Genomic DNA, 24508 nt, shown 5'->3' on the forward strand with positions numbered 1-24508 from the left:
AATTAGAATAAAGTATGAGACATACATATGGAAATGCCATAATAGAACCCTTCAGTCTATAAGCTTAGTTAAAAGGTAGTTTTTTTAATGAAAGAATTTTGGAGTTAGGGAGATGGCTTGTGTTTGTACAGCACTTGCCATGCTCAACTGTGCAGAACCCACATAAAGACCAGCACAAAATCAGTCATCTGTAATCCCACTGGCTCCTATGGTAAAATGGGAGGCAGAGAAGAGAGAATCTTTGAAAGCTCCCATGCCAGCTGGCCTGATGGAGGTAGCAAAGTGAATCCATTTCAAACAAGGTCCAAGATGTGGTATAACATCAGAGGTTAGACCTCCACACACATTGTGGCATACATACCCATCATACATACATACACATACACATACACACATACACACATACACACACACACACACACACACACACACACACACACACACGAGAGGGGGGGGGATTTAGAATTGTGACATATGGCATAATATTCTTACCTGTTAGAGCCACTATTTCCATTGCTTGAATTCCCTTTTGGTGTGGTACTAGAAGCCTTATTAACAGCTTTTGTACCGCACTGAGATCTCTCCCTTGGTTTATCTGAAATAAAAACAAGGTTTTTGTTAGCAAACTGGAAACATAAACCATGACTTCAAAGCAAAATGATTAGTGGATAATTAGAAGATTCAGGGGGCTGATTATTTCTTAATAGTTACATACTCAAAAGCAGGCTTGCATTATAATTATCATGTGATAAAATATTTTAATATATCATTGATAAGTGTCTACAAATAAGCATACCAGTCTCCTCAGTACCACTTTCATCCGATTTAGAAGCACTTCCTAGGGATGATGAAGAAGTCCCACCACCAGGCCCATTTTGTACACTGGCAACAGCATTCCTTGGAGGAGGATCTTTGTGATGAAATTCATTTTCAGGTATCATGTGTGACTTTCTACATTTCAACTGCCCCCAGTAGCTGAAAGTCGCACAAAGTGTTTAAATACACATACACAAATCAAAAAAACACAAATGTAGGGTTTAGTAGAATAAAATTAGCAAATTCTTCACTCTGCTACTTGGTTCTATAAAATAAAGTACTACTTTTCAGTATATTCTTCAATGTCTTTAGAGTGTTCTAAAACTTAAAGTCCATTCTTTCAAAATAAACTAATTCTTTAGAGAGCTTTTTTCTTTTTGCTCCTCAAGATATGGTAACTATGACAAAATTGCATTTCCCCCATTTCAAGAAATCTTATATGTGGTTTTTAAAACTATCATCCAGTATAGACCGGAAGTTGATAATCAGAAGTGACAACTCTCACCAGCCTGTGGGAACATGATCGCATAATCTCCCATAATCTCCTGAAGTAAAGCAGAAGATAAGACTTCAACATTGTAAAACATTTTCAAATCTTTAGAATCCTTCTATAATCTAGTCTCATAAGTCACATTAAAGTATAATTGTGTTACCCCATAGCCAATGCATATAGATCTGGCCTCTTCTCTTTTTCTTCTTGGCATATTTTATTCACTCTTCTTTCCAAGGCCTGACCCAGATTCAAAACTTTTGGGTACCAAGGAAGTATTTTTGTTAGCACAATCAATATATTCCTGATGTGAGTATATTCGCCTGTCTCAAGGCAATGTACCGATGCCTATAACAGACATTTAAAGATCTATTATCATAAAATACAGGTATGAAGAGGAAAAAAATTACCTTTTAAAAAATCCACTTTTTTTACCTTGGTAAGTTTGTAATGCCATTTATGTACAACATGTCGAAAATTTTCATAATCTAATTGATCAGCTTTATTTCCACCATCAAATCCAGTTGCCCGTAATATGGTAAGGAATCCTGGATAGTTTCCACATTCCTAAGGAAAAATAAGTTTCTCATTTTTAGAGGTAACATTTATCCCACAAAATAGGAGAATGAGACCAGATAAGTGACCAGTTGTGAAAGAAAAATTCAGATTAGCCAATGATAATAACTTGAAATGTCAAGTTGAAATAGACTGAAAAAAATTCTACTTTTTAATAATATACTAGTTGTGGTTTTAAATATCATTTTATACTTGAATCTTAAATTGTGTTAAAACGGACCAATCTGAAGCAATCATTAGCTGCACAGGTAAAATGTAAACACATTTATTAATCATATACCTTTTCATATGTGGCTCTATCACTATGCCACCTGGTCACCGTCTCTAACATGCAGCAGAGAAATCTCCCATATCGACTAGCTTCATTTTCAGTACAGCTTGCAACTGTGTAAATTATGTCAGAAAAAACCTAGAGGAAGAACATTTGAAAAAGAAAGTCAAACTAACTGAAAATATTAAAAGACTATTATTATAGGAGATCGAAATAAACAGAGAAATTTAGTAAAATATGTACTTTCTCCTTTTATATTCACAAATGCAAAGATTTTTGGTGACTATATTCTGTGGGAAAAGAGCAATCATAAAGCATTCAAGTAAACTTTTATGAAGAATTCTGGTTGATGAAAAAGGAAAAGGCTATTATTATTATTATTATTATTATTATTATTATTATTACAAAATAGCTTCTTGAAGACTTAGCCATTCAGTACTGAGATTGAATAGACAGTAGGCAGAAGCAAAGGTGACAAAATTTAGAAATATGCAGCAGACATACTATAACACACATATTTCTACCTTACAAATGCACTAATATAAGAAAAAGGCCAATCTGCCTCAACTGAATGTACCAGGTTTTGCTGACTCCCCATGGGAGGCCTAACCATTTCGGAGAGTTAAGGGGAAGGCTGGGGTGGGAAAGAGCAGGAGGGAAGAGAGAAAGACCTGTGGTTGGTATGTAAAATGAATAAAACATTTCTTACCCAAAAAAGGCCGTATGAAAAATCTATGAATATGACAACATTAAAATACTTCCCTGCCTTTATGTGGTGTGAATATATAAAGTCTTTTATTTGGGCTGAAGGTTGTTTTCTTTAGTTTTGTGTTGAGAAGTGAAAGTTAAGAGTAGAGAAACTTACTTTTAAAGATTCGATATTTTGAGTAAGTTAACCTTGAGTGCAATAAACATAATTTCCTAGGGTTTTTATATGCAGTGATACATTTAACCCTCAGCTAAATCTTACACAGCAGGTCCCTTTTTACAGACAAGATGACTAAGGCACAGAGAGATTAAATATCTAGTAAGAAATAAGTACAACTAGTGTTTAAGGTCAAGGACTTGGCTCTTAAAATCATGCTATTCAACCAATACTCCTCAAATTGTTCCACATGAGAGAAACAGAAGGAACACTGTCAAACTCTTTTTATGAGGCTACAGTTACCCTGATACTCAAACAACACAAAGATTCAACAAAGAAAGAATTACAGACCAATCTCCCTCATGAACACTGATGCAAAAAAAAAAAAAAATACTCAATAAAAAATTAGTAAACCAATGCAAGAACACATAAAAAAAATCATCTACAATGATCAAGTAGGCTTCATCCCAGAGATGCAGGAATTGTTCAACGTATGAAAATCTGTCAATGTAATCCATTATATAAACAAATTAAAAGAAAAAGCACATGATCATCCCACTAGATGCTGAAAAAGCCTTAGACAAAATCCAAAACCCCTTTATGGTAAGGAGAGATCAGGATATAAGGAACATACCTAAACATAATAAAGACAATTTATACAAAGCCAACAGCCAACACCAAATTAAATGGAGAGAAACTCAAAGCGATTCCACTAAAATTAGGAACAAGACAAGGCTGTCCATTCTCCTCAGATCTATTCAATACAGTACTCGAAGTCCTAGCTAGAGAAATAAGACAACAAAAGAAGATCAAGGAGATACAAAATGGGAAGGAAGAAGTCAAACTTTCACTATTTATAGATGATATTATAGTATGCATAAATGACACCAAAAATTCTACCAGGGAACTCCTAAAACTGATAAACTCCTTCAGTAATATGAAGGGATACAAGATTAACTCAAAAAAAAAAATCAGTAGCCCCTACTATAAACAAATGATAAATGGGTTGAAAAAGAAATCAGAGACTGGGTGATGATGGCACACACCTTTCATCCCAGCACTCAGGAGGCACAGCCAGGGAGATCTCTGAGTTCGAGGCCAGCCTGGTCTACAGAGCGAGATACAGAACAGGCACCAAAACTACACAGAGAAACCCTGTCTACAAAAACAAACAAAAACAAAAACAAAACAACCCAAAAACTAAAAGAAAAAAAAAGAAATCAGAGAAACATCACCATTTACAATAGCCACAAACAATATAAAATACCTTGGGGTTACTCTAACCAAACAAGTGAAAGACCTGTATGACAAGCGCTTTAAGTACTTGAAGAAAAATATTGAAGAAGATATTAGAAAACAGAAAGATCTCCCATGCTCATAGATAGGTAGAACCAACTATAGTGATATTTTATTTGTATTGAAATGTGATTTTATTTATATGTTAATAAAGTTGCCTTGAGGTCAGAGCAAGCCAGAGCAGAAGCTGGGTGGTAGTGGTGCACACCTTTAATCCCAGCACTTGGGAGGCAGAGCTAGGTAGATCTCTGTGTGTTCACAACCAGCATGGCAGACACAGGCCTTTAATCTCAATACCAACCATAGAAGAACTGGAGGTCTGTACAAACAGGCAGTGACGAGGAGGTCATGCGGCTGGGTTTACAACCAATGAGAAAACAGAACAGGAAATCTATAAAAAAGATAGGACACACAGAGGTAGCTCTCTTGCGGAGAGGAAGAACAGCAGAAGCAGTGAAGGGTAAGGTTTTTCCGCTCTTGCTCTGACCTCGTGGTTTTTAACTCTGCAATTGGTTCTGTGTTTCTTATTTAACAAGCCAGTTACATCTACAACCAACAGAATAAAAAAGGCAATCTTGGGGCTGGAGTGTTGGCTCAGTGGTTAAGAGCATCAACTGCTCTACTAGAGGACCCGGGTTCTATTCCAAGCACCCACACGGAAGCTAACAACTGTAACTTCAAAATCTGACACCCTCGCACAGACATACATGCAGGTAAAATACGGATGCACATAAAATAAAAATAAATAAAAGTGAGTTCCAGGAAAGGCACAAAGTTACACAGAGAAAGCCTGTCTCGAAAAACCTAAATAAATAAATAAATGAATGAATGAATGAATGAATGAATGAATGAATAAACAAACAAATAAGGCGATCTTACCAAAAGCAATCTACAGATTCAATGCAATCTTCATCAAAATTCCAACACAATTCTTCACAGACCTCGAAAGAATACTCAACTTCACAGGAAAAAAAAAACAAAAAACAAAAAAACAAACAAACAAACAAAAAACAGGATAGCTAAAACAATCCTTTACAATAAAGCAACTTCTTTAGGCATCACCATCCCTGACTTCAAGCTCTACTTTAGAGCTATAGTAATAAAAACAGCTTGGTTTTGACATAAAAACTGACATGTGGACCAATGTAATCGAACTAAAGACCCTAACATTAATCCACACACCTGTGAACATCTGGTTTTTTGACAAAGAAGCCAAAAACTGTACAATGGAAAAAGAAAGCATCTTCAACAAATGGTGCTGGCATAACTGGATAACAACATGCAGAAGATTACAAACAGATCCATATCTATAGCCATGCACAAAACTCAAGTCCAAATGGCTCAAAGATCTCAACAGAAATCCTGCTACACTGTACTTGATAGAAGAAAAAGTAGGAAGTAGTCTTCAATGCACTGGCACAGGAGACCACTTACTAAATATAACACCAGTAGCACAGACACTGAGATCGACAATTCATAAATGGGACCTCCTGAAACTGAAAAGCTTCTGTAAGGCAAAGGACATAGTCACTAAGACAAAAGAACAGCTTACAGAACGGGAAAAGATCTTCAGCAACTCCACATCTCACAAAGGCTGATCTCCAAAATGCATAAAGCATTCAAGAAACCAGACATCAAAATACCAAACAATTCAATTTAAAAATGGGCTGCATATCTAAACAGAGAATTCTCAACAGAAGAATCTCAAATGGCTGAAAGACATTTAAGGAACTGCTCAACATCCTTAGTCATCAGGGAAATGAAAATCAAAACAACAACTCAGAGATACCATCTTACACCTGTCAGAATGGCTAAGACCAAAAACACTGAAGACAGCTTATGTTGGAGAGGATGTGGAGCAAGGGGAACACTCCTCCACTGTTGGTGGGAATGCAAACTTGTATAGCCACTCTGGAAATCAGTGTGGCGGTTTCTCAGAAAATTGGGAATCAATCTACCTCAAGACACAATGATACCACTCTTGGGCATATACCCAAGAAATGCCCAATCATACCACAAAGACACTTACTCAACTATGTTCATAGCAGATTATTCTTAATAGACAGGACCTGGAAACAACCTAGATGCCCCTCAACTGAAGAATGGATTAAGAAAATGTGGTACATATACACAATGGAGTATTGCTCGGCTGTAAAAAAAAAACAATGACATCATGAAATTTGCAGGCAAATGAATGGAACTAGAAAAAAAATCATCCTGAGTGAGGTAACCCAGATCCAGAAAAACAAACACAGTATGTTCTCACTCATAAGTGGATACTAGATGTAAAGCAGAGGATAATCAGACTACAATCCACACACAGCTCAAAAGAAGCCAGGAAACAAGGAAGACCCTAAGAAGGACGCATAGATCACCTTGGGAAGGGGAAATAGATGAGATCTCCATGAGTAAATTGGGGACGAGGGACAATAGAGGGCAGAGGATGGAGGATGAGAACATGAGGGAATGGGATGGTCGATCTGGGGGAGAGACAGAGTGGGAGAGCAATAAAAGAGATATCTTGATAGAGGGAGACATTATGGGATAAGGGAGAAACCTGGTGCTAAGGAAGTTCCCAGAATCCACAAAGACGACCCCAGATTAGACTCCTAACAATAGTGGAGAGGGTGCCAGAACTGGCTTACCCCAGAAATCAGATTGGCAAATACCCTAACTGTCATCATATAGCCTCCATCCAGCAACTGATGGAAGCAGATGCAAAAATCCACAGCCAAGCACCAGCCAGAGCTCCTCTGGGAGTCCAGTCGAAGAGAGAGAAGAAGGATTATATGAGTTAAAGGGGTGGGGGGTCAAGATCATGATGGGGAAATCTACAGAGACAAGTGAACGAAGTTCGTGGGAACACAGGACTAGGCTTTCTGCATACGGGAGACAGTTGTGTAGCTGGGTCTGTTTGAGGAGCCCCTCGCAGTGGGATCAGGATCTACCCCTGGTGCATGAGCTGGCTTTCAGAGTCCATTACCTATGGTGGGACGCCTTGCTCGGCCTTGATGCAAGGGGAGGGGTTTGGTCCTGCTTCAACTGAATGTACTAAGCTCTGCTGACTCCCCATGGGAGCCCTTACCCTTTTGGAGGAAAGGATGTGGGGTGGGGGAGGCTGTGGGGTGGGGGAGGCTTCAGGGAAGCAGGAGGAGGGATGAGAGGGGGATCTGTGGTTGGTATGTAAAATGAATTAAAAAAAATTCTTAAATAGGGGCTGGAGAGATGGCTCAGAGGTTAAGAGCACTGCTTACTCTTCCAAAGGTCCCGAGTTCAATTCCCAGCAACCACATGGTGGCTCACAACCATCTGTAATGAAGTCTGGTGCCCTCTTCTGGCCTGCAGGCACACATGCAGATAGAGGACTGTATATATAATAAATAAATAAATCTTTAAAAAACTGTTTTAAAAAAATTCTTAAATAATAAAAAAAAAGATCACACTATTCAGCTGGGTATAGTGGTGCATGCCTTAGAGGGGGAGGCAGAGACAGGTGGATCTCTGTGACTTCTAGTCCAGCCTGGTCTACAGAGTGAGTTTCAGGACAGCCAGGACTGTTACACCGAAAAACCCTGTCTCTAAAAACAAGACAGAAAAAAAAAATCATGGTATTCAATATATATACAATACCTCTAGAGTTTATAATAAATACTTATCTGTCTTTGTGTGAGATTTTCTTTTTTTTAAGGCTGCAATAAGAACTTACTCGGTCGTAGCAAAGCAGTGTGGAAAAATTGGGAGTTTTCTGTTGATGTACCAATTCAACAAAACGAGCACAGTACACAGCATCTATTGCTGAGAAAATGCAGCGAGGAAATATACACAGCTGTAGAAATTTTGTGATGGTCTCATTTTTGGTTGACTCTAAAAATAAAAGAATGTATTAAGCAATAATCTTCTTCCTCAAGTGCCTCAAGGCTACCAAACATGACAACATTTTAACTGCAGTGTACGGAATGCTATAGAACCACACACTATGGGATAAAGCTTCATAATCACTCAACTCTATGGACACTTTTCTATCTACAATTTCCAAGAAATGCGATTCTATAGAGAAAATCTGAATACTAAGCTGCCAATATTATCATTATAAGCTAATTTTATTTTGATTGCAAACTGAATCATCAGTCACTTTGGTGAACATATGAAATTGATTGTGCTGTAATAAATAACTAATGAAGGGAACAGTGAACAGAGCTGAATATGAACATAATCACTTGAACACCTCTAAAGTTAGAAATGTTTGCTTTTGCAATTTAGTAGCAGCAGGAATGTACAATCCCAACAACATACTTGCTAAAAGCCAGTTGTCTTTTTCCAATTTTAGTCTCTGAAGAACTCTCTGAACATGTTCCATCTGCTTCTTTTCTTCTTCAAGAAGTTTGTCCTGAAGGGCTGTGCAACGTTCCTTCTCTTTTTTCTTTTTATTTGGAGGCTACAAAGTAAAGTCACATATTTCTCTAACTGTATCTACATTGCCTCCCTTCATGTATTAAGTATTTAAAGAGAAAAAAATATTATACTTTATATTTTAGCATGACTGTACAGTAGGTATTAATTTATAATTTCTCTTCCATTCAACACATCCAAATCAGTATCACACAGTCTTCAGACATCTTCTGAACAGGTCACCTTCCTATCAGTGGTGGTATCATTCTGAGGCAAAATGAAGTCATCTTTGACTTTCTTTCATTCAAATATCCCACTTGTTTACAAGTCTTATGTATTGCCACTATCTCTAGCATAGCCTATATTCTCAGTAACATATAGCAAAGTACCCAGAAAAATATGCAGCCAGTATCTAGCCTTACATTAGATCCTCCCCTTATCAAAAGCACTCTTACTATTACTCTCATAATTTTTCTAAGGTACCATTTTTACATCTGTTATTTCCCAGCTGAAGAATCTAAACAAGCTCTGAATTGTACCATATTTACTATTCTGCCTGACTTTCAGTATATGCCCATTTGTTACCAACCTCATTTTTCAAATATATCATCAAGCCCATTCGGTAGAATAAAAGAGGTCTCCTTAAAGCCCATACTACACCCTGTATTTGCTAGATTATATACATATACATACACACAATAATGGATAATAATAATCCTTTGGGAACTTCTACTGCTCTTGAAATAGGAAACAAACAAATCACCGTAGGTTGCTGTGATGGTGTTCAGCAAAAAAGACATGTTTGTTGTTCCCTAATCATCATTTCCATCCATTTGCTAAGATCCTGACCAACTCATTGAGAGGTTACCATTAAATCTACTTAAAACTTGCAGAGACAATACTGTATAAATATCACAATTATTGCACTTGTATTGCTACAATAAAACCTACCATTTCCTGATTGTCATCAATCGCTTTCATCTGGACTTTAAGTTTATTGACTTCTCTTTCATAGCTGGTATGTGGAACTGCAAGGTCATACATTGTCAATGACCAAAATGTAGCATAGAACTGAGGGCTGATATCATCCCAGACTTTGGAAACGTGTAAGGAGACCACTGCTTCATGGACAGGAGCCATCACCATCTCACATGATGTAATGTATTTATGGACTTTATGTTGCTGCTTACTTCCCTTTTCTGATTTTTTAAGTTCATCGTATTTTGACTGGAGACAAAAAGTTAAAACATATCACATATACTTATACAAAAATGTAATGACAATTCTAGTTATTCTAAGATAAATTATATCTGAAATCTGTTCCAATCCTTAGTTTCATGTTCTTAACTAGAAGTTTCTTTTCAATAAAATTTGACCTGCTAACTCCAATAGGGCATATGTCAAGAAGCTGGACTGCCACTAAGAAAGGTTATAAAAGTTCTTGAGACTACTACTGCTGTGACCAAATGTCCAGTTTTGCCAGAGACTTAGACACTTCCCAAAATGCAAGACTTCAAATGCTGAAACTGACAACATTCCACAGAGCAACCAGCTACTTTAGTCTACTGCCAAGCAGCCAAATAAATTTTTTCATAAGTACCTGCAGTAAATTAAATTGAAATTGTGTGAGAACTGACGCTACAGTTTTTTTTTTTTCTTTTTCCCCCTGCCTGGTGTGTCCTAATTAAAGGGAGAATCAGAGGAAGGCTATACTTTTAATTACATGAGGTAAAAATGAATCTATTAGTGCAGTGATGTAATTTTTAGTTCATAGAAAATATGTCAAATGCAACAAAAAAAGTTAATACACTGTCTCGTGTCTTTCAGCCATTTTATAATGAAAGACCTCTTGCCAAGAAAATTTTACTTGGTTTAGGCTTCACCCTTAAGGTGAATCTAAAAGTCCTATAACCAGTTGCTTCATTATATTAGAAAAACATTGAAATCATTCAGTTCATGCTAAATGTGTAACCCCAAAACAGATGATTGTCAGCCAAAGGTCCTGCTTCAGTTCTGCACTGACAGGTAATAGTCTCAGCTGGACTAAAAGCATATGAAGTCCACTGCATTCAATGGTATGTCAAGCATAATCCAGGAATCCTCTAATTGTTTGAGAAGTAGGATTATTTATTTCTTTTTATTCTTTTTATTCCCATGCTAGAGAGCATGCTATTAACTACTGAAACTATAGAACTGATAAAGCTAAAATAAAACATTAGCTATAGGAAAGTATACCAATTATATCAGAGACCAAGAAGAACAATAACTAGGGTAAAAGGGGTGTTAAATTCAGAAAACAGATTTTGCTGAAGGTAACTAATATGAATTTAGATGAACAGAGGTTCTAACAAGTCATGAAACAGTGCTGGGAAATCTCTAGACAAACGGGAGCAAGGAAAGCTCCATTTCCAATCTGTTTCAAGATGAGGCTCAATGATTAAAGTAAAACTGAAGTTACAGGTATGAGAAGACTGAATTAGTACCAATCTTCCTATTTCTGTGTTCCTGAATCTGATTTTCCAGCCCTCTCATCAATTTCTTATACATTTTTCCTTCATTCATCAAAGGCTCACTGAGAGGGTTTCACCTAAGAAGCAAAGTTAAGGGAGTGTGGATGCCCATCCACTTGCACCTTAGGCATGTTGCCTACATGGGTGATTTGGGGGACAATTATTAGTGACCGGAATAAATAAATGCCACCATGTATTTATTTCTCCCCAAACCCTGAGAAGGAAATGACATGTCTTTTATTAGATTTTCAACTCTTCAAAGAAAATAACATTTTTCATGGCAAAAAAAAAGGTAAGTCACAGGTATGAATGACCTGCTCCATTTTCTGACCAGGAATAGGTCAGCCAACCAGGTATTCCTGTTTGCTAGGATTCATTACCACTGATTAGGTGTTCTCAGAATAGTAAAATGGCAACATGAAACTCCTGAGATGAAGCAATTTTTCCACCTAAGTTCCTCAAGAAATCAGACCCTATGTTTTTATGGGTGAAACTTCTCTGATGTGGTTAGGGTAAGAGTCCAAGCCATTAACTATATATAAATAGCATGGAATTCTCTGGAATGATAGATTCTAAAGGAGAACAAAAGCCTCCCTTGTTCCCATTATCCCTCTAGAATATACAGGACAGGAACTGCTGCATTGTGCCATGGAAGAGACAGACTGTAGCAGTTCCTAAGTAAACACTAACACAGTAGGCTCAAGTACACGATCAGATGAACTCATCATTTCCCCCTAGTTGTCTTTTGATATACCTCTGCTACACATCGGTGTCCCTACAGGGAATAAAGAGGGAATCTTAGTTGAAGAGAAGGGGACTGATACCACCTACAGTACAGAATTAAACCATTTCACCCCATAAATTGGAGTGAAAAGCACAAAGAGTATAAAACTAAAAATAAAGAACAGAAAGGCCAGAATCCAAGTAAACAGAAAATGGAGAATATGTTGGGTCTCCATGAATTGCCTATGGCCCTGTGGGGAAAGGAATCAGGAAGACCTATTTTATAAAGCAGTATTTCATTCCTCACTGTTGAGACAAGAATAGTAACAGAACATCAGAGTAATTCTCCAGGAGAAACAATCTGTATTATCAAACTCAAGTGTATTCAAAAATCAAATATTTCTGTGACAATTTAGAATTACTCTTGAAAGCCAATGAAGATGTTTGTACTTACCGAAATATGGTGTGCATACATTGGCCTAGACAGAAAAAATGCTGCATCGTGAGGTGTATGAAATTCATTACAGAGCACATCGATTGAAGGCACTCGCTTTATATAATCTTCTGTACTTAGATTGGATGCTAAAAACCCACCAAACTGTACTAGGGTATCATGACACTAAATTAAAAATAAGACAAAAAAAACCCAGATGTTAACATTTTATAAAACCAATATAAACCTTTTATAGATGATTAAAATATGTTACTTTAACAGAATTTTGGCTGAAAATTAAGAATGCAGATTTTAATAGTATAGGCAGAGACAGAAATGAAGGGCACCTATTCCCACTTATACAGAAAGCCTACATTAATGTTGACGCTTATAAAAGTAACGAGAGGCTAAGAGTGTCAGTGCAAAAGGGATCGGGAAGTGTGGGATCTTTAATACTAAAACACATTTATTTACATAGGAGAAGTAAGTTCTAGTGATGTACAGCCAGCACAGACTGGCTATAGCTTACTGCAATTTGTTATTTTATCTTTTTTTTTTTTTTCAGAGCTAAGGACTGAACCCAGGGCCTTGCGCTTGCTAGGCATGCACTCTACCACTGAGCTAAATCCCCCACCCCACTTATTGCAATTTGTGACACATCTTATAAAGATCTAGAAGAAAAAAGTTCAATATTTCTCAACACAAATGATGTTTAAAAAGATGAAAATATGAATTACCAATTTTATCATTTACACATTTTATATACACGTACTGAATTATGACAATGTACCCTATTAACACGTACAATCACTAGATGTCAAATATAATATTTAAATTAAAACAAGGCTTATATATTCACATACTTAGTCAAATATATTTTCTATGTGGCTCTAAAAAAGGTGAGAGAGCATGCACTCCCTAGGCACAAAGACACATATCTATAACCCAGTACTCAGGAAGCAGAAGGCCATCATAAGCTCAAGGCTAGCCTGAGCTATATCTTCAAATATGGATATAAAACCTGGATTAACAGCAGAAAGCAGGAAAGTCAAAAGGGACCACTATGGTAGGGGTACAACAGAGAGAGGAGGACCAAGATTCAAGTGACCTAAAGGGGAAATGGAGAAAACACAGAGCTCTTAACTCAGGAGAGGGAAGAAAGTAAACACAGAAAAAGGGAGGATGAGGGCCAAATAAAAGTAAGGATGTTGGGCGGGAGAGACGGCTCAGAGGTTAAGAGCACTGACTGCTCTTCCAGAGGTCCTGAGTTCAATTCCCAGCACCCACGTGGTGGCTCACGGTCATCTGAAATGAGATCCGGTGCCCTCTTCTGTATACATAATAAATAAATAAATCTTTTTTTTAAAAAAAGGATGTCATAAAAAGTCATAAGGAATCATAACTATTAATTATCTACATAAAGATACCTATAATACATGTAAATTAATGTTTAAATATATAGTTTTAACGAAAATTTCCCATCTGAGCTGACAATACTCCTCTTGAGAGCTATAAACTATCTAACAAAAAATCCAACAATAGGTATGAGAAGCTCCCTTTTCAGTTAATAACCAAGGATTGTCCAAAAGACTCTCAAAACATTTATCTAAAATCCTATGAAACAATATACAAAAATTAATTCCTTTGTCATTGTTTATAGAATTATATTACACACAAAAATATTTTGTTAGCCAACAAAATGTGTTTAAGTGTTAGTAATCTTATTATTAAGAAATAAAAGATAATATGTACTGAGCTGCAACTGAAATTACAGATTTCCAGAGATCAGAAAGGAAGGCAAGCCTTTCATAAGATGGAATATCTAATTAACTGAAAACCGTACACATAATATCTCCTATACCCATCTCTTAACTATCGTAATTTGCACAGAAATAGAAGCCCTATTTAGGGAAAGCCTATTTGACATTAGATATGTTTCACATTCATATGCTATGCACAAATGATGTTTCAAATGATATCACAATCTCTATTTTATCAGGATTAAAGAAAACTCTACACACACACCAAAGATTCATTCACTCACCTGGTCATAGAGCTTTCCCACAAGTTTCAAGTGTTTCTCTCCACCCTCTTGAAAAATTACTCCATTCCTCTGCTGAGCCATAAGTAAACAGAGAGGAAGAGCAAGATCATGGTCCAGTAGTGCATCCTTTAATCTCTGAGAAGATTTTTTAGTGTTTCTGATCTGGCCAAAATAACCACCCTGCATAAACAGAAGACACAAAGTGAATGTTCTAGGTCATGTGCTCCATGCTGTCTCACTGGAAAGCTGAGACACAAAGTGAATGTTCTAGGTCATGTGCTCCATGCTGTCTCACTGGAAAGCTGAGACACAAAGTGAATGTTCTAGGTCATGTGCTCCATGCTGTCTCACTGGAAAGCTGAGACACAAAGTGAATGTTCTAGGTCATGTGCTCCATGCTGTCTCACTGGAAAGCTGAGACACAAAGTGAATGTTCTAGGTCATGTGCTCCATGCTGTCTCACTGGAAAGCTGAGACACAAAGTGAATGTTCTAGGTCATGTGCTCCATGCTGTCTCACTGGAAAGCTGAGACACAAAGTGAATGTTCTAGGTCATGTGCTCCATGCTGTCTCACTGGAAAGCTGAGACACAAAGTGAATGTTCTAGGTCATGTGCTCCATGCTGTCTCATTGGAAAGCTGAGACACAATCTTTGAAAACATTTCTGAGCAAGGGGTTCAAGACTATCCTTAAGTACACAAGTTCAAGGCCAGCTGGGGCTACAAGGGAACCTGTCTCAAAAAACTAGAATAATAAAAAGAAATGTCTGGCTTAACATAAAACAACACCAGAATAAAACAAAGCATTTCTGTATCCTACATTCATTCTCCTTAACCAATTTGCTTTAATGATACTATTATTGAGTATAATCTGGCTAATGGTAACTCAACTGTGTTTAAACTGATTCTGTTTCCATTCTCCACTCTGTAGTCTCTTTAAAAAGGTTATTTTTTTCATTCAGTGAAGAGATTTAATAGACTGTGACAAAGATTTATTACAATAAAAATATCAAGGAAAATGGAAGATCTAGTATTTCTCTTCAGTACAGATATAAGTTATTGTCTTTTATACTTTCAGTTTTTTGTTGGTTTTTCTTTTAAGATCCAATTACTAGTATATCACAACTCTTTAAAAAAAGGTAGCAGTGGTTCTGAGAGGACACATAGTGCTTTGACATCAGGCTGTAGGTACGGATATACTGTTTGGATTCTATACTATAACCACACATACAGTATTGTCTATTTACCTGTGTGTGGCAACTATGTTCCAGAACCCACAGTGGACAAATGAAAACTGAAGATGGTAACAAATTCTACACAAATTATGATTTTATATGCATATATACCTATGACAAAGCTTAATCAGGCACAGAAAAAAATTAGCAACAACAATTAATAAAACAATCAGAATGATACAATAAAAAAGTGATGTGAACATGGTCACTCTCCAATATGTTATTGTATTGCATTCATCATTCTTATGATGACATCAGATGAAACAACACTTACATACAGTGATGAAGAATTGAAAAACTTAAGCAAAGGTTACCTGAATACAAGAATATTACAATACAGCCAATGGACAACTAAGACTACTATTGACAAAGCCAATTATGATAAAGCAGGATGGCTGTTATGTCACTACTGAGTACCTCGTACAGTATGGATATGCTGGCCAAAGGGGTAGTTTATGTGCCAAAAGTGAACAAAAGAAAGGCTAAAGATTTTCATTATTCTACACAGAATAGACCTCAAACTAAAAATATTTAATTTATTTATTTCTGGATTTTTTCTCCTGAATTTTGAATTGTGGTTAACCATGGTAATTGAAACCTTGAAAATCAAAGCCATAGATATGGTGGGACCATAGCACATTTGATTTTAAAAACTGAAACAGCAATTCTTACCTCAGCCTTTAGCTGCTCCCCACCAGTCATGGCCTCTAATTGTTCTGTTGTCATTTCCTCCGTAATTTCGATTCCTGCCATTTTTTGTACCACTTCTTTCAATATTAATAGATCAAAGCTAGTACAAAAAATTAACAGACCATAGTTAAAACTTCAAATATGAAAAATACATAATAATTAATATCCTGAGAATCTTTTATTTTTTAAATAGTTGTATCACTTCTAGTACTACAATAAAAATATTTCATGTGGGTTGAGGATTTAGCTCAGTGGTAGAGCACTTACCTAACAAGCACAAGGCCCTGGGTTCGGTCCTCAGCTCCAAAAAAAAAAAATTTCATTTTTATCTTTGATATTTGGTTTGGTTTGGTTTGGTTTGGTTTGGTGGTTTGGTTTGGTTTGGTTTGGTTGTTTGGTTTGATTTTTTTTCGAGACAGGGTTTCTCTGTGTAGCTTTGCGCCTTTCCTGGCACTCACTCTGCAGCCCAGGCTGGCCTCGAACTCACAGAGATCCACCTGGCTCTGCCTCCCGAGTGCTGGGGTGAAAAGCATGCACCACCACCGCCCAGCTATCCTTTTTTTTTGTTTTACCTGGATTAATTTGAACTTTGGCGATAGGATACAAAAATTAAATAAGAAACATACTCATACTCCTTACCCAAACTTCATATTTTTACTCACAGTTTTCATCTGCATCCTCCCTTCCCTTTTCCCCTCCCCTCCACCACCTCTCTCGTTCTGTTTTGATTGTTAATAAATATGAAATGTTCCCCAAGGGTTCATGTGTTAAGGATTTGATCCCAATTTGGAGGCACTATTTTGAAAGGTTCTTGAAACTTTAGGTGAGGCCTAGCTGGAGAAAGCAGGTCACTGGGAATAACCTTTTAGGGGCCCCTTTTGTCTGTCTGCCTCTGTGTCTCTTTCTGTTTGTGTTTGTTTCTCTCCCTCTTTTCCTCCTCCCCCCCCTCACCCCTGGCCCAGAGTCTCTTCCTTTCTTTCTCTCAGTTCTATGAGGAGCTAGCCCTGTCTGAGCACACCCCCTTAAGCAGTGATATTTTGCCTAACACCATACCAAAAGCAGCATAGTCACTACCTCCAGACTGAACCCTCTGAAACGGAGGACAAAACAATCATTGTTTTCATGTTGCTTCTTTTAGGAATTTGGCACATAATCCTTTACAGAATGAACAGGAAGAGTAAATGTTTGTTTAAACCATGGTCGTTTACTCCTTTAAATGTCTAAGAATGTGTATTAGAACAGAGCCATGTGTTCACACAACCATAGCCATTACCAACTTCAGTAACTCTAATATTGAATCTACTATTCACATTTCATTTTCATCAGCTGCCCCAATAATCTTTTCCTTCTCCTCCAATTCAGAATGCTCAGTAAGTTTACCAATAGAAAGTCATCTACCTAAAACTCCAAACAACGAGAATGAATAAAGCCCTGCAATACTCACACAGAATTAGAAAAATGAGGGGAAAAGAACAGAAAAGGGGAGAAGTGCCCAAGTTGTGGCCTCAAGCAAAAGTTCTTGGGAAAACACTAAGCATGTTCTAGGTATGTGTTAACAGGTACATTTTTTTGAGACGTAGTCTCACTATATAGCCCATACTAGCCTCAAACTCATGCTTTTCCCCCCACAACACCTCCCTAGGTATGCGCTTTTATTTGCAACATTTAGAACTGCCACTGGGCTTTGTGACTTCGATAACTTTCTTTAATTACATAATTTTCCCACCTATCAATACACAAGTTACTGGTCAAAGGTAAACTTTTCTAATATTCTTATCAGGGGCTTCTTTTCAATTTGCCATGCTTTCTCAAACCAGGCTGTTTCATGCAAACTAATACACAACTACCAATGAGGCATTCAGTAGTTTGAACACTGTTTTAACTAAACAGTCACAAATATGCATTGACAATAAAGCAAATTAAATTGGCGATTCAAACTAGTATTCCCATGGCTTGTAGAAAAAAACAAGGAGCACACAGGAGCGACAGAAATGACAAGGCTAGAAATGGTGTCCCGACAAAACACAGAGTTTATATATTTTTATTTTTTTCCCAAAGCCAAAATAGCTTTTACTTTTTGTTGGCTTTCTATCAGAAAAAGCCTGTAAACAATATAGATTTATCTGATTATAATCAATCTACTAGTGCTCTCTGTTCAGAGCCTAAGCACTGCTGTTGGCCCCACAGTATGTACAAAAAAGGAAACATTTAAAATCACATTAGTCTTACATTATCTCTAAAGTCACATTCCAAAAATGAGTGTTTTTTTACTTTATACTCCCTTAAAGAAACACTTTATCGAGCCAGGTGGTAGTGGCACACACCTTTAATCCCAGCACACGGGAGGCAGAGGCAGAGCCAGGCGGATCTCTGTGAGTTCGAGTCCAGCCTGAGCTACCAAGTGAGTTCCAGGAAAGGTGCAAAGCTACACAGAGAAACCCTGTCTCGAAAAACCAAAACAAAAAAATAAATAAATAAACAAAAAAAAAAAAGACAATCAAAAGTGATGTTTCCAAAAAAAAAAGAGAGACAGAGAGAGAAACATTTTATCAAATGTGCAATATAGTAATCAACAGTGCATTATCTTTTGTCATAAAAGGATATTCAACATTCCCTATTAACCGTGTACTCAAAAGCTTAATAATAATAAGTTAACTGTCCCTTTAGTGAGTGCTATATGTAGCACAATACTATAACACTAAAGAAACTATCTCTCTGTATTAACTTCGAATTTATCTTCAAGATTCCACATACAGTGGGCATAGTGGCACATGACTCTTTTTAATCCAAGCACTCAGGAGGCAGTGGCAGTCCTCTGCGTTCAAGGCCAGCCTACACTTCATAGTGAGTTCCAGGACATCCAAGGCTATATGGTGAGACCCTGTGTCAAAAAATTAATTTTCTTTATATGTAATAATAATAATACTTAAGAAGTTGAGGGAAGGTCTTAATTTTGAGGACAGCCTGGAGTGCAAATGACACTTTCCCTTAAAAAATCAAGTGTACAAATAAGTAGGTATTCCAGTTGATATCTGAGTCTTTCAAAGTAACAGGAATCTCAACATTCCAAAACCACTAGAAGTGCTTGAATTATTGAATTTCATATACATAAAATTTACCTTTTGCCTGCCTTTAACTGATTGGCTACATACTGAAGAAGACCAGCAAGATCAATTGGGTATTTACGGAACACCGCACCACAGAAACTAGCCAGACCTACATGAAATAAAAAATAAAAACAGTTATGAAACAAAAAGTACAGTAAGTATAATTTCAACAAATTCAATTTCTAAAGTAAAATGAGGTACAAAAAGTTTTTTAAAGATTTATTTTTATTTCATGGTCTTTGTGTATGCCTGCATGTTTGTATGTGCACCTGTTTATACCAGCTGCCTAAGGAAGCTAGAAGAGCTAGAAGATCCCTGGAACAGGAGGCGTGGGTTCTGGGAACTCTTCCTCTGGAAGAGCAGCCTGTGCTCTTAACCACTGAACCATCTCTGCAGCCTCATATGAAAAAAATTTGACCAATGCAAATGAATGAGTTTTACAACAGTAATAGCTCATGTTTATTACGTATCACATGTAAGCACCTTATATTGATTAATTCTCACAGTAATCACCTTAGGTTAGTATAAGCCTACCAATGAGGCAAATTGAAAAAGAGATGAATCACCTAATTTGCTTGTGGTCACAGTACAAACTAGAGCCATAATTCAATCTATGAACCCTGATCAATTAGGACTCAGTCATGCAGAATACCAAGTAAACTCAAACAACCAAATGCCCACCCCCATAAATTTTGGAGTCAAAAAATATTGTTTACCTCTAAGAACATGCTACAGTTATAGACAACAAAAGAAACAGGTAGGACAGGCAGTGGTGGCACATGTCTTTAATCCCAGCACTCGGGAGGCAGAGCCAGGCGGATCTCTGTGAGTTGGAGGCCAGCCTGGTCTACAGAGTGAGTTCCAGGAAAGGTGCAAAGCTACACAGAGAAACCCTGTCTCAAAAAAACAAAAACAAAAAAAGAAAAGAAAAGGAAAGGAAAGGAAAGGAAAGGAAAGGAAAGGAAAGAAAAGAAAAGAAAAGAAAAAAGAAACAGGTAACTTAGTTTGAAGCAGACAGAGACTTTTTAAAATTTTTTTATGCATATGAGTGTTTTGCCTGCATATATGTTTCTGTACTATGTGTGTGTGTAGCGCCCACATAGTCAAAAACAGGTATCAGACTCCCCAGAACTGGAATTATAGAAGGCTGGGGGCCACTCCATCAGTTCTGGTACTAGAACCCAGGTCCTCTGGGAGAGCAGTCAATGCTCTTAAATGCTGAGACATCTCAGCCTAGGAGGACCAATTTAAACAATTGTCCCTCTCATTTGCTGAAGGAGAGGAAACCCCAGTAAAGACAAGAGAAGAGTGTCTAATTACCTATAACTTATCTATCAGTTTTTTGTTAAGCACCTAAATAATTAGAGCAAATTAGTCCTCCCCTTAAGGAACTAACAGTTCGGTAGGGAATTCAGAAGAGTGAATGGCTATGATGAGTACATGGTTCTGGGAGAGTACAAGGAGCAATACATTCAGACTTGTGGATGGGAGCATTAACAATGAAAGTTTTTCAAAGAAAATGACTTCTCATTTGAAATCTAATGAACAAACAGAAGATGGACTGGATGAAGTGAGTGACCAGGGAAGGATATTTAAGTCAAGGAAATAAGGTGCAAAAGGTCTACGGAAGGTCCAGAATTTCAGTATTAATGGAATTGAGAACTGACAGGGCGGAGGATGAGGGGATATGAAGTTAGACTAGTTCTGTGGGATGTTCTGTATGTTAAATGTATTGCACTGATTGGTTAATAAATAAAACACTGATTGGCCAGTAGCCAGGCAGGAAGTATACGTGGGACATGGAGAGAGAAGAATTCTGGGAAGTGGAAGGCTGAGGCAGAGACACGCTGCCAGCCACCGCCATGACAAGCGAGATGCAAGGTAATGGTAAGCCATGAGCCATGTAGCAACTTATAGACTAATAGAAATAGGTTAATTTAAGATAGAAGAAGTAGATAACATGAAGCCTGCCACGGCCATACAGTTTGTAAACAATGTAAGTCTCTGTGTGTTTACTTGGTTGGGTCTGAGCAGCTATGGGACTGGTGGGTAAGAGAGATTTGTCCTGACCATGGGCCAGGCAAGACCAGGAAAACTCCAGCTACAGAATAGTAAGAGACTGATCCTAAAGGACTTAGCTTATAGCACTTACTAAGTATTTCATGGGCTGAGTAAATGGTAAAATGCTTGTTAATATATGAGTGACTAAATTCAATCCCCAAAACTGTAGGGTAAAAAAAAAAATCAAACTTTACAGGATAATAGAGAGTCACTGCAAGATTTAGATTCACATATTTACAAAAGGAAAGCATGTAACCTCTAAATAACACTAAGTTACTAAGAAAGAGATTGTCAGCTTCAAAATGCCTCCCTAAATTCTCCCATCTATGTACTAACCCAGCCCAACCCTGCTTAGCTTCCCAGATCAGATGACAACACATTCAGGCTGGTATGGACAGAGATTGCTTCCTCAAATTCTATCACAGTTCAAAAACAGGCTCTTGAGTAAAGAACATTAGTAAGTACTAAATAAATCTCCATACAGATCCAAGGTCTCAAACACTTTGTAGAACAATCTGAGGGGCTTGAGATTCTCCATAGCTGAAAGCATAGGGTAAGCAAATAAATCATGGTAGTAACTACTTCCTTAGCATCACCAATAGTACTATCATCCTTAGAAAAAGAAGAGTACTTACTCTGAAGCCAGTTAGAGATGGTTGTGTCATCATGTTTCATTTTCTCCTTTTCTGGATTAGCTAAAGCTTCAATGATACAATCTTTCACACATTAAGAAAAAAATTATCACAACATCAGGAACAAAGACCATTAAATCCTCATGTCTCCAGGAAGAAATAAAAATAACCATACTCAGTGTATATCAATTCTCCTTTGTTACCCTCTTTCTCATTTCCTAACAAAGTAACATTCCACCTGTATCAACTTGTTTGGTAAAACAAAGTCTCTGCCTTTATACAACACAAGGCACTCACACAAGTGGATGCATACATATGCTCACACAGGCGCACACACACAATTTCTCTTTTAATATGTAGGTTTGAACACAGATCAGCCATCTGGAGCAATCATATCATTACTAAAGGAAATCAGAAAGAATAAATAATTCATAAGCATTTAAATACAGGAACACATGAAATCTATATATTGCTTCACATGAAAGGATACAGGCCAAGACATCATAATTCAATGAAGTGAGGTATTTCAATGAATCTACTACAGGTGTTATTAAGTTATCATATTTCTGTATTTGTGACAAGATCTGAAAGATCAAGAAAGAGTAAGTTGCATTAACTAAACTAAAAAAAAACTTTCTATGCTAAGTAATGTTCATACTTTTCCAAAATTAGAAATAATAAAATTAAAGTGGTTCTACTATTTTGCATTTATATATAAATAAAGTGTATTACATTATCATTGCCCTAGAGAGTATTTTTTCTAAGCTACATTTTCCATCTAGAAAACAATCCCAAGAGGTCTAAACTTGTATTTTGGAATAACAGAAGCTAGTCCTGGTTTAAATGTTATTTAGAGTCTTTTAGTTTCAGGTACAGATTTTTTTGTTTGTTGGATTTTTTTGTTTTGATTTTCCAAGTGAGAGAGAAAATAATAAGTTTGGTGGCTAAGAAGGCAGCAAGGAAGATCTGAGAAGACTTGTGGGAGGGGAAAGAAAATGATCAAAATACACTATATGAAATTTTCAATAACAATAATTTTAAAAAGAAAGTAATGCCAGGTGGTGGTGGTACACGCCTTTAATCCCAGCACTTGTGAGGCAGAGGCAGGCGATCTCTGTGAGTTTGAGGCCAGCCTGTTCTATAGAGCAAGATCCAGGATAGCCAGGGCTACAGAGAAACCCTGTCTCGAAAATCCATTTAAAAAATAAGAAGATAACGTTGATATAACTGAGTCAAAGTGAAACATTATTCAGCCATTTCAAAAACCTAACAGTAATTCTGTTGTACATTACTAGGAAAGAGATCAATGTGTTAAATATAATATGTGAAATTTTGTTTTTAGCATAAACTCGCATTTCATCAGCATTTTCCCAAATATCTTAAAATTTACATCATTAAAATAATATTAACTTCAAAACATACATAATCAAACAAAATGGTTGGATTGCTGTGGCTCAACTTGCCAATTTGTCTTCCTGAAGGCTTCACATTTTCCTTGGTTAGACGCCTACAAGGGAGAGAAATGTCAAGGATCATACTGAGTAGCATTACTCAGGATGTTGATAAGCTCTCTTTATCATGAGAGGAAAACTGAGACATACAAAATGGGTCCATACAAACCACTGGATTTTCATCTACTCGGGAGCAGAAGTCAGACTTTCTAAGGGAATTTCAGAGCTTAAGAGCTAGTTATCTATTAAGGAGAAAATTTACTTTACTGTACAACTACAAGAAAATTATTTTAAAGAATCATAATTATTTTAAATTTACCAGGTTTCATTTCTCAGTTCAGGAATTAGTTATCTCATTTTCTTTTCTTTTTTCTGTCTTTTTTTTTTTTCCCAGAGCTAAGGACCAAACCCAGGGCCTTGCGCTTGCTAGGCAAGCACTCTACCACTGAGCTAAATCCCTAACCCCTTGTTGTCTCATTTTCTTATTCAAGGTACATAATTTTTAAAATCAACTAATTTTATTCCTTTTATTCTTTATTTCTTTTGCACTCGGTGTACTTTTTCCAAAATTCTAAAAATTTCTATCAGTGAAACTCTTATAGTTCAACACAATTATTACACGTAATATGAAGCTTTTCTGAGATGATTACAGAATAAAAGCAGAAACTCTATAAACAGCTACAAATGTGAAAAAGCAATCCAATAATTAAAGCGATATCATTATCTGCTGCTTCCCCATCTTGTTTCCTATAGCTCAGTTTCTCCCATTCCCTGCCAATGGAAAAAAGAGAGACCAATGGTTTTAAACTTGTGATCATATTCTCTTCTGCCTTTCCCTATTTCTAATACTGCTCTTGGGTAGTTCTACTTGCCAAGGTTTTATAGTCTATCTACTCACATACACTATATACTTTTTATTC

General features: G+C 36.9%; 1 protein-coding gene across 2 annotated transcripts in view; it reads right to left on the reverse strand.

The window, feature by feature from the left end:
• Nucleotides 1–24508, reverse strand: part of Thoc2 (THO complex 2) — a 130125-nt gene that overhangs the window by 26322 nt on the left and 79295 nt on the right. For both annotated transcript variants that reach the window (XM_036174012.1, XM_036174010.1), the window contains exons 16-30: nt 23560–23644; nt 22628–22721; nt 22141–22221; nt 19457–19553; nt 16320–16437; nt 14414–14593; nt 12391–12555; nt 9655–9930; nt 8608–8749; nt 8021–8178; nt 2163–2291; nt 1742–1873; nt 1470–1654; nt 797–975; nt 493–595 (exon numbers count right to left, since the gene is read on the reverse strand). In XM_036174012.1, the coding sequence (XP_036029905.1) occupies nt 493–595; nt 797–975; nt 1470–1654; nt 1742–1873; nt 2163–2291; nt 8021–8178; nt 8608–8749; nt 9655–9930; nt 12391–12555; nt 14414–14593; nt 16320–16437; nt 19457–19553; nt 22141–22221; nt 22628–22721; nt 23560–23644 (2124 nt within the window). The remainder of the gene's footprint in view (nt 1–492; nt 596–796; nt 976–1469; nt 1655–1741; nt 1874–2162; nt 2292–8020; nt 8179–8607; nt 8750–9654; nt 9931–12390; nt 12556–14413; nt 14594–16319; nt 16438–19456; nt 19554–22140; nt 22222–22627; nt 22722–23559; nt 23645–24508) is intronic.

Source organism: Onychomys torridus, chromosome X, assembly GCF_903995425.1.
Source record: "Onychomys torridus chromosome X, mOncTor1.1, whole genome shotgun sequence".
NCBI lineage: Eukaryota > Metazoa > Chordata > Mammalia > Rodentia > Cricetidae > Onychomys > Onychomys torridus.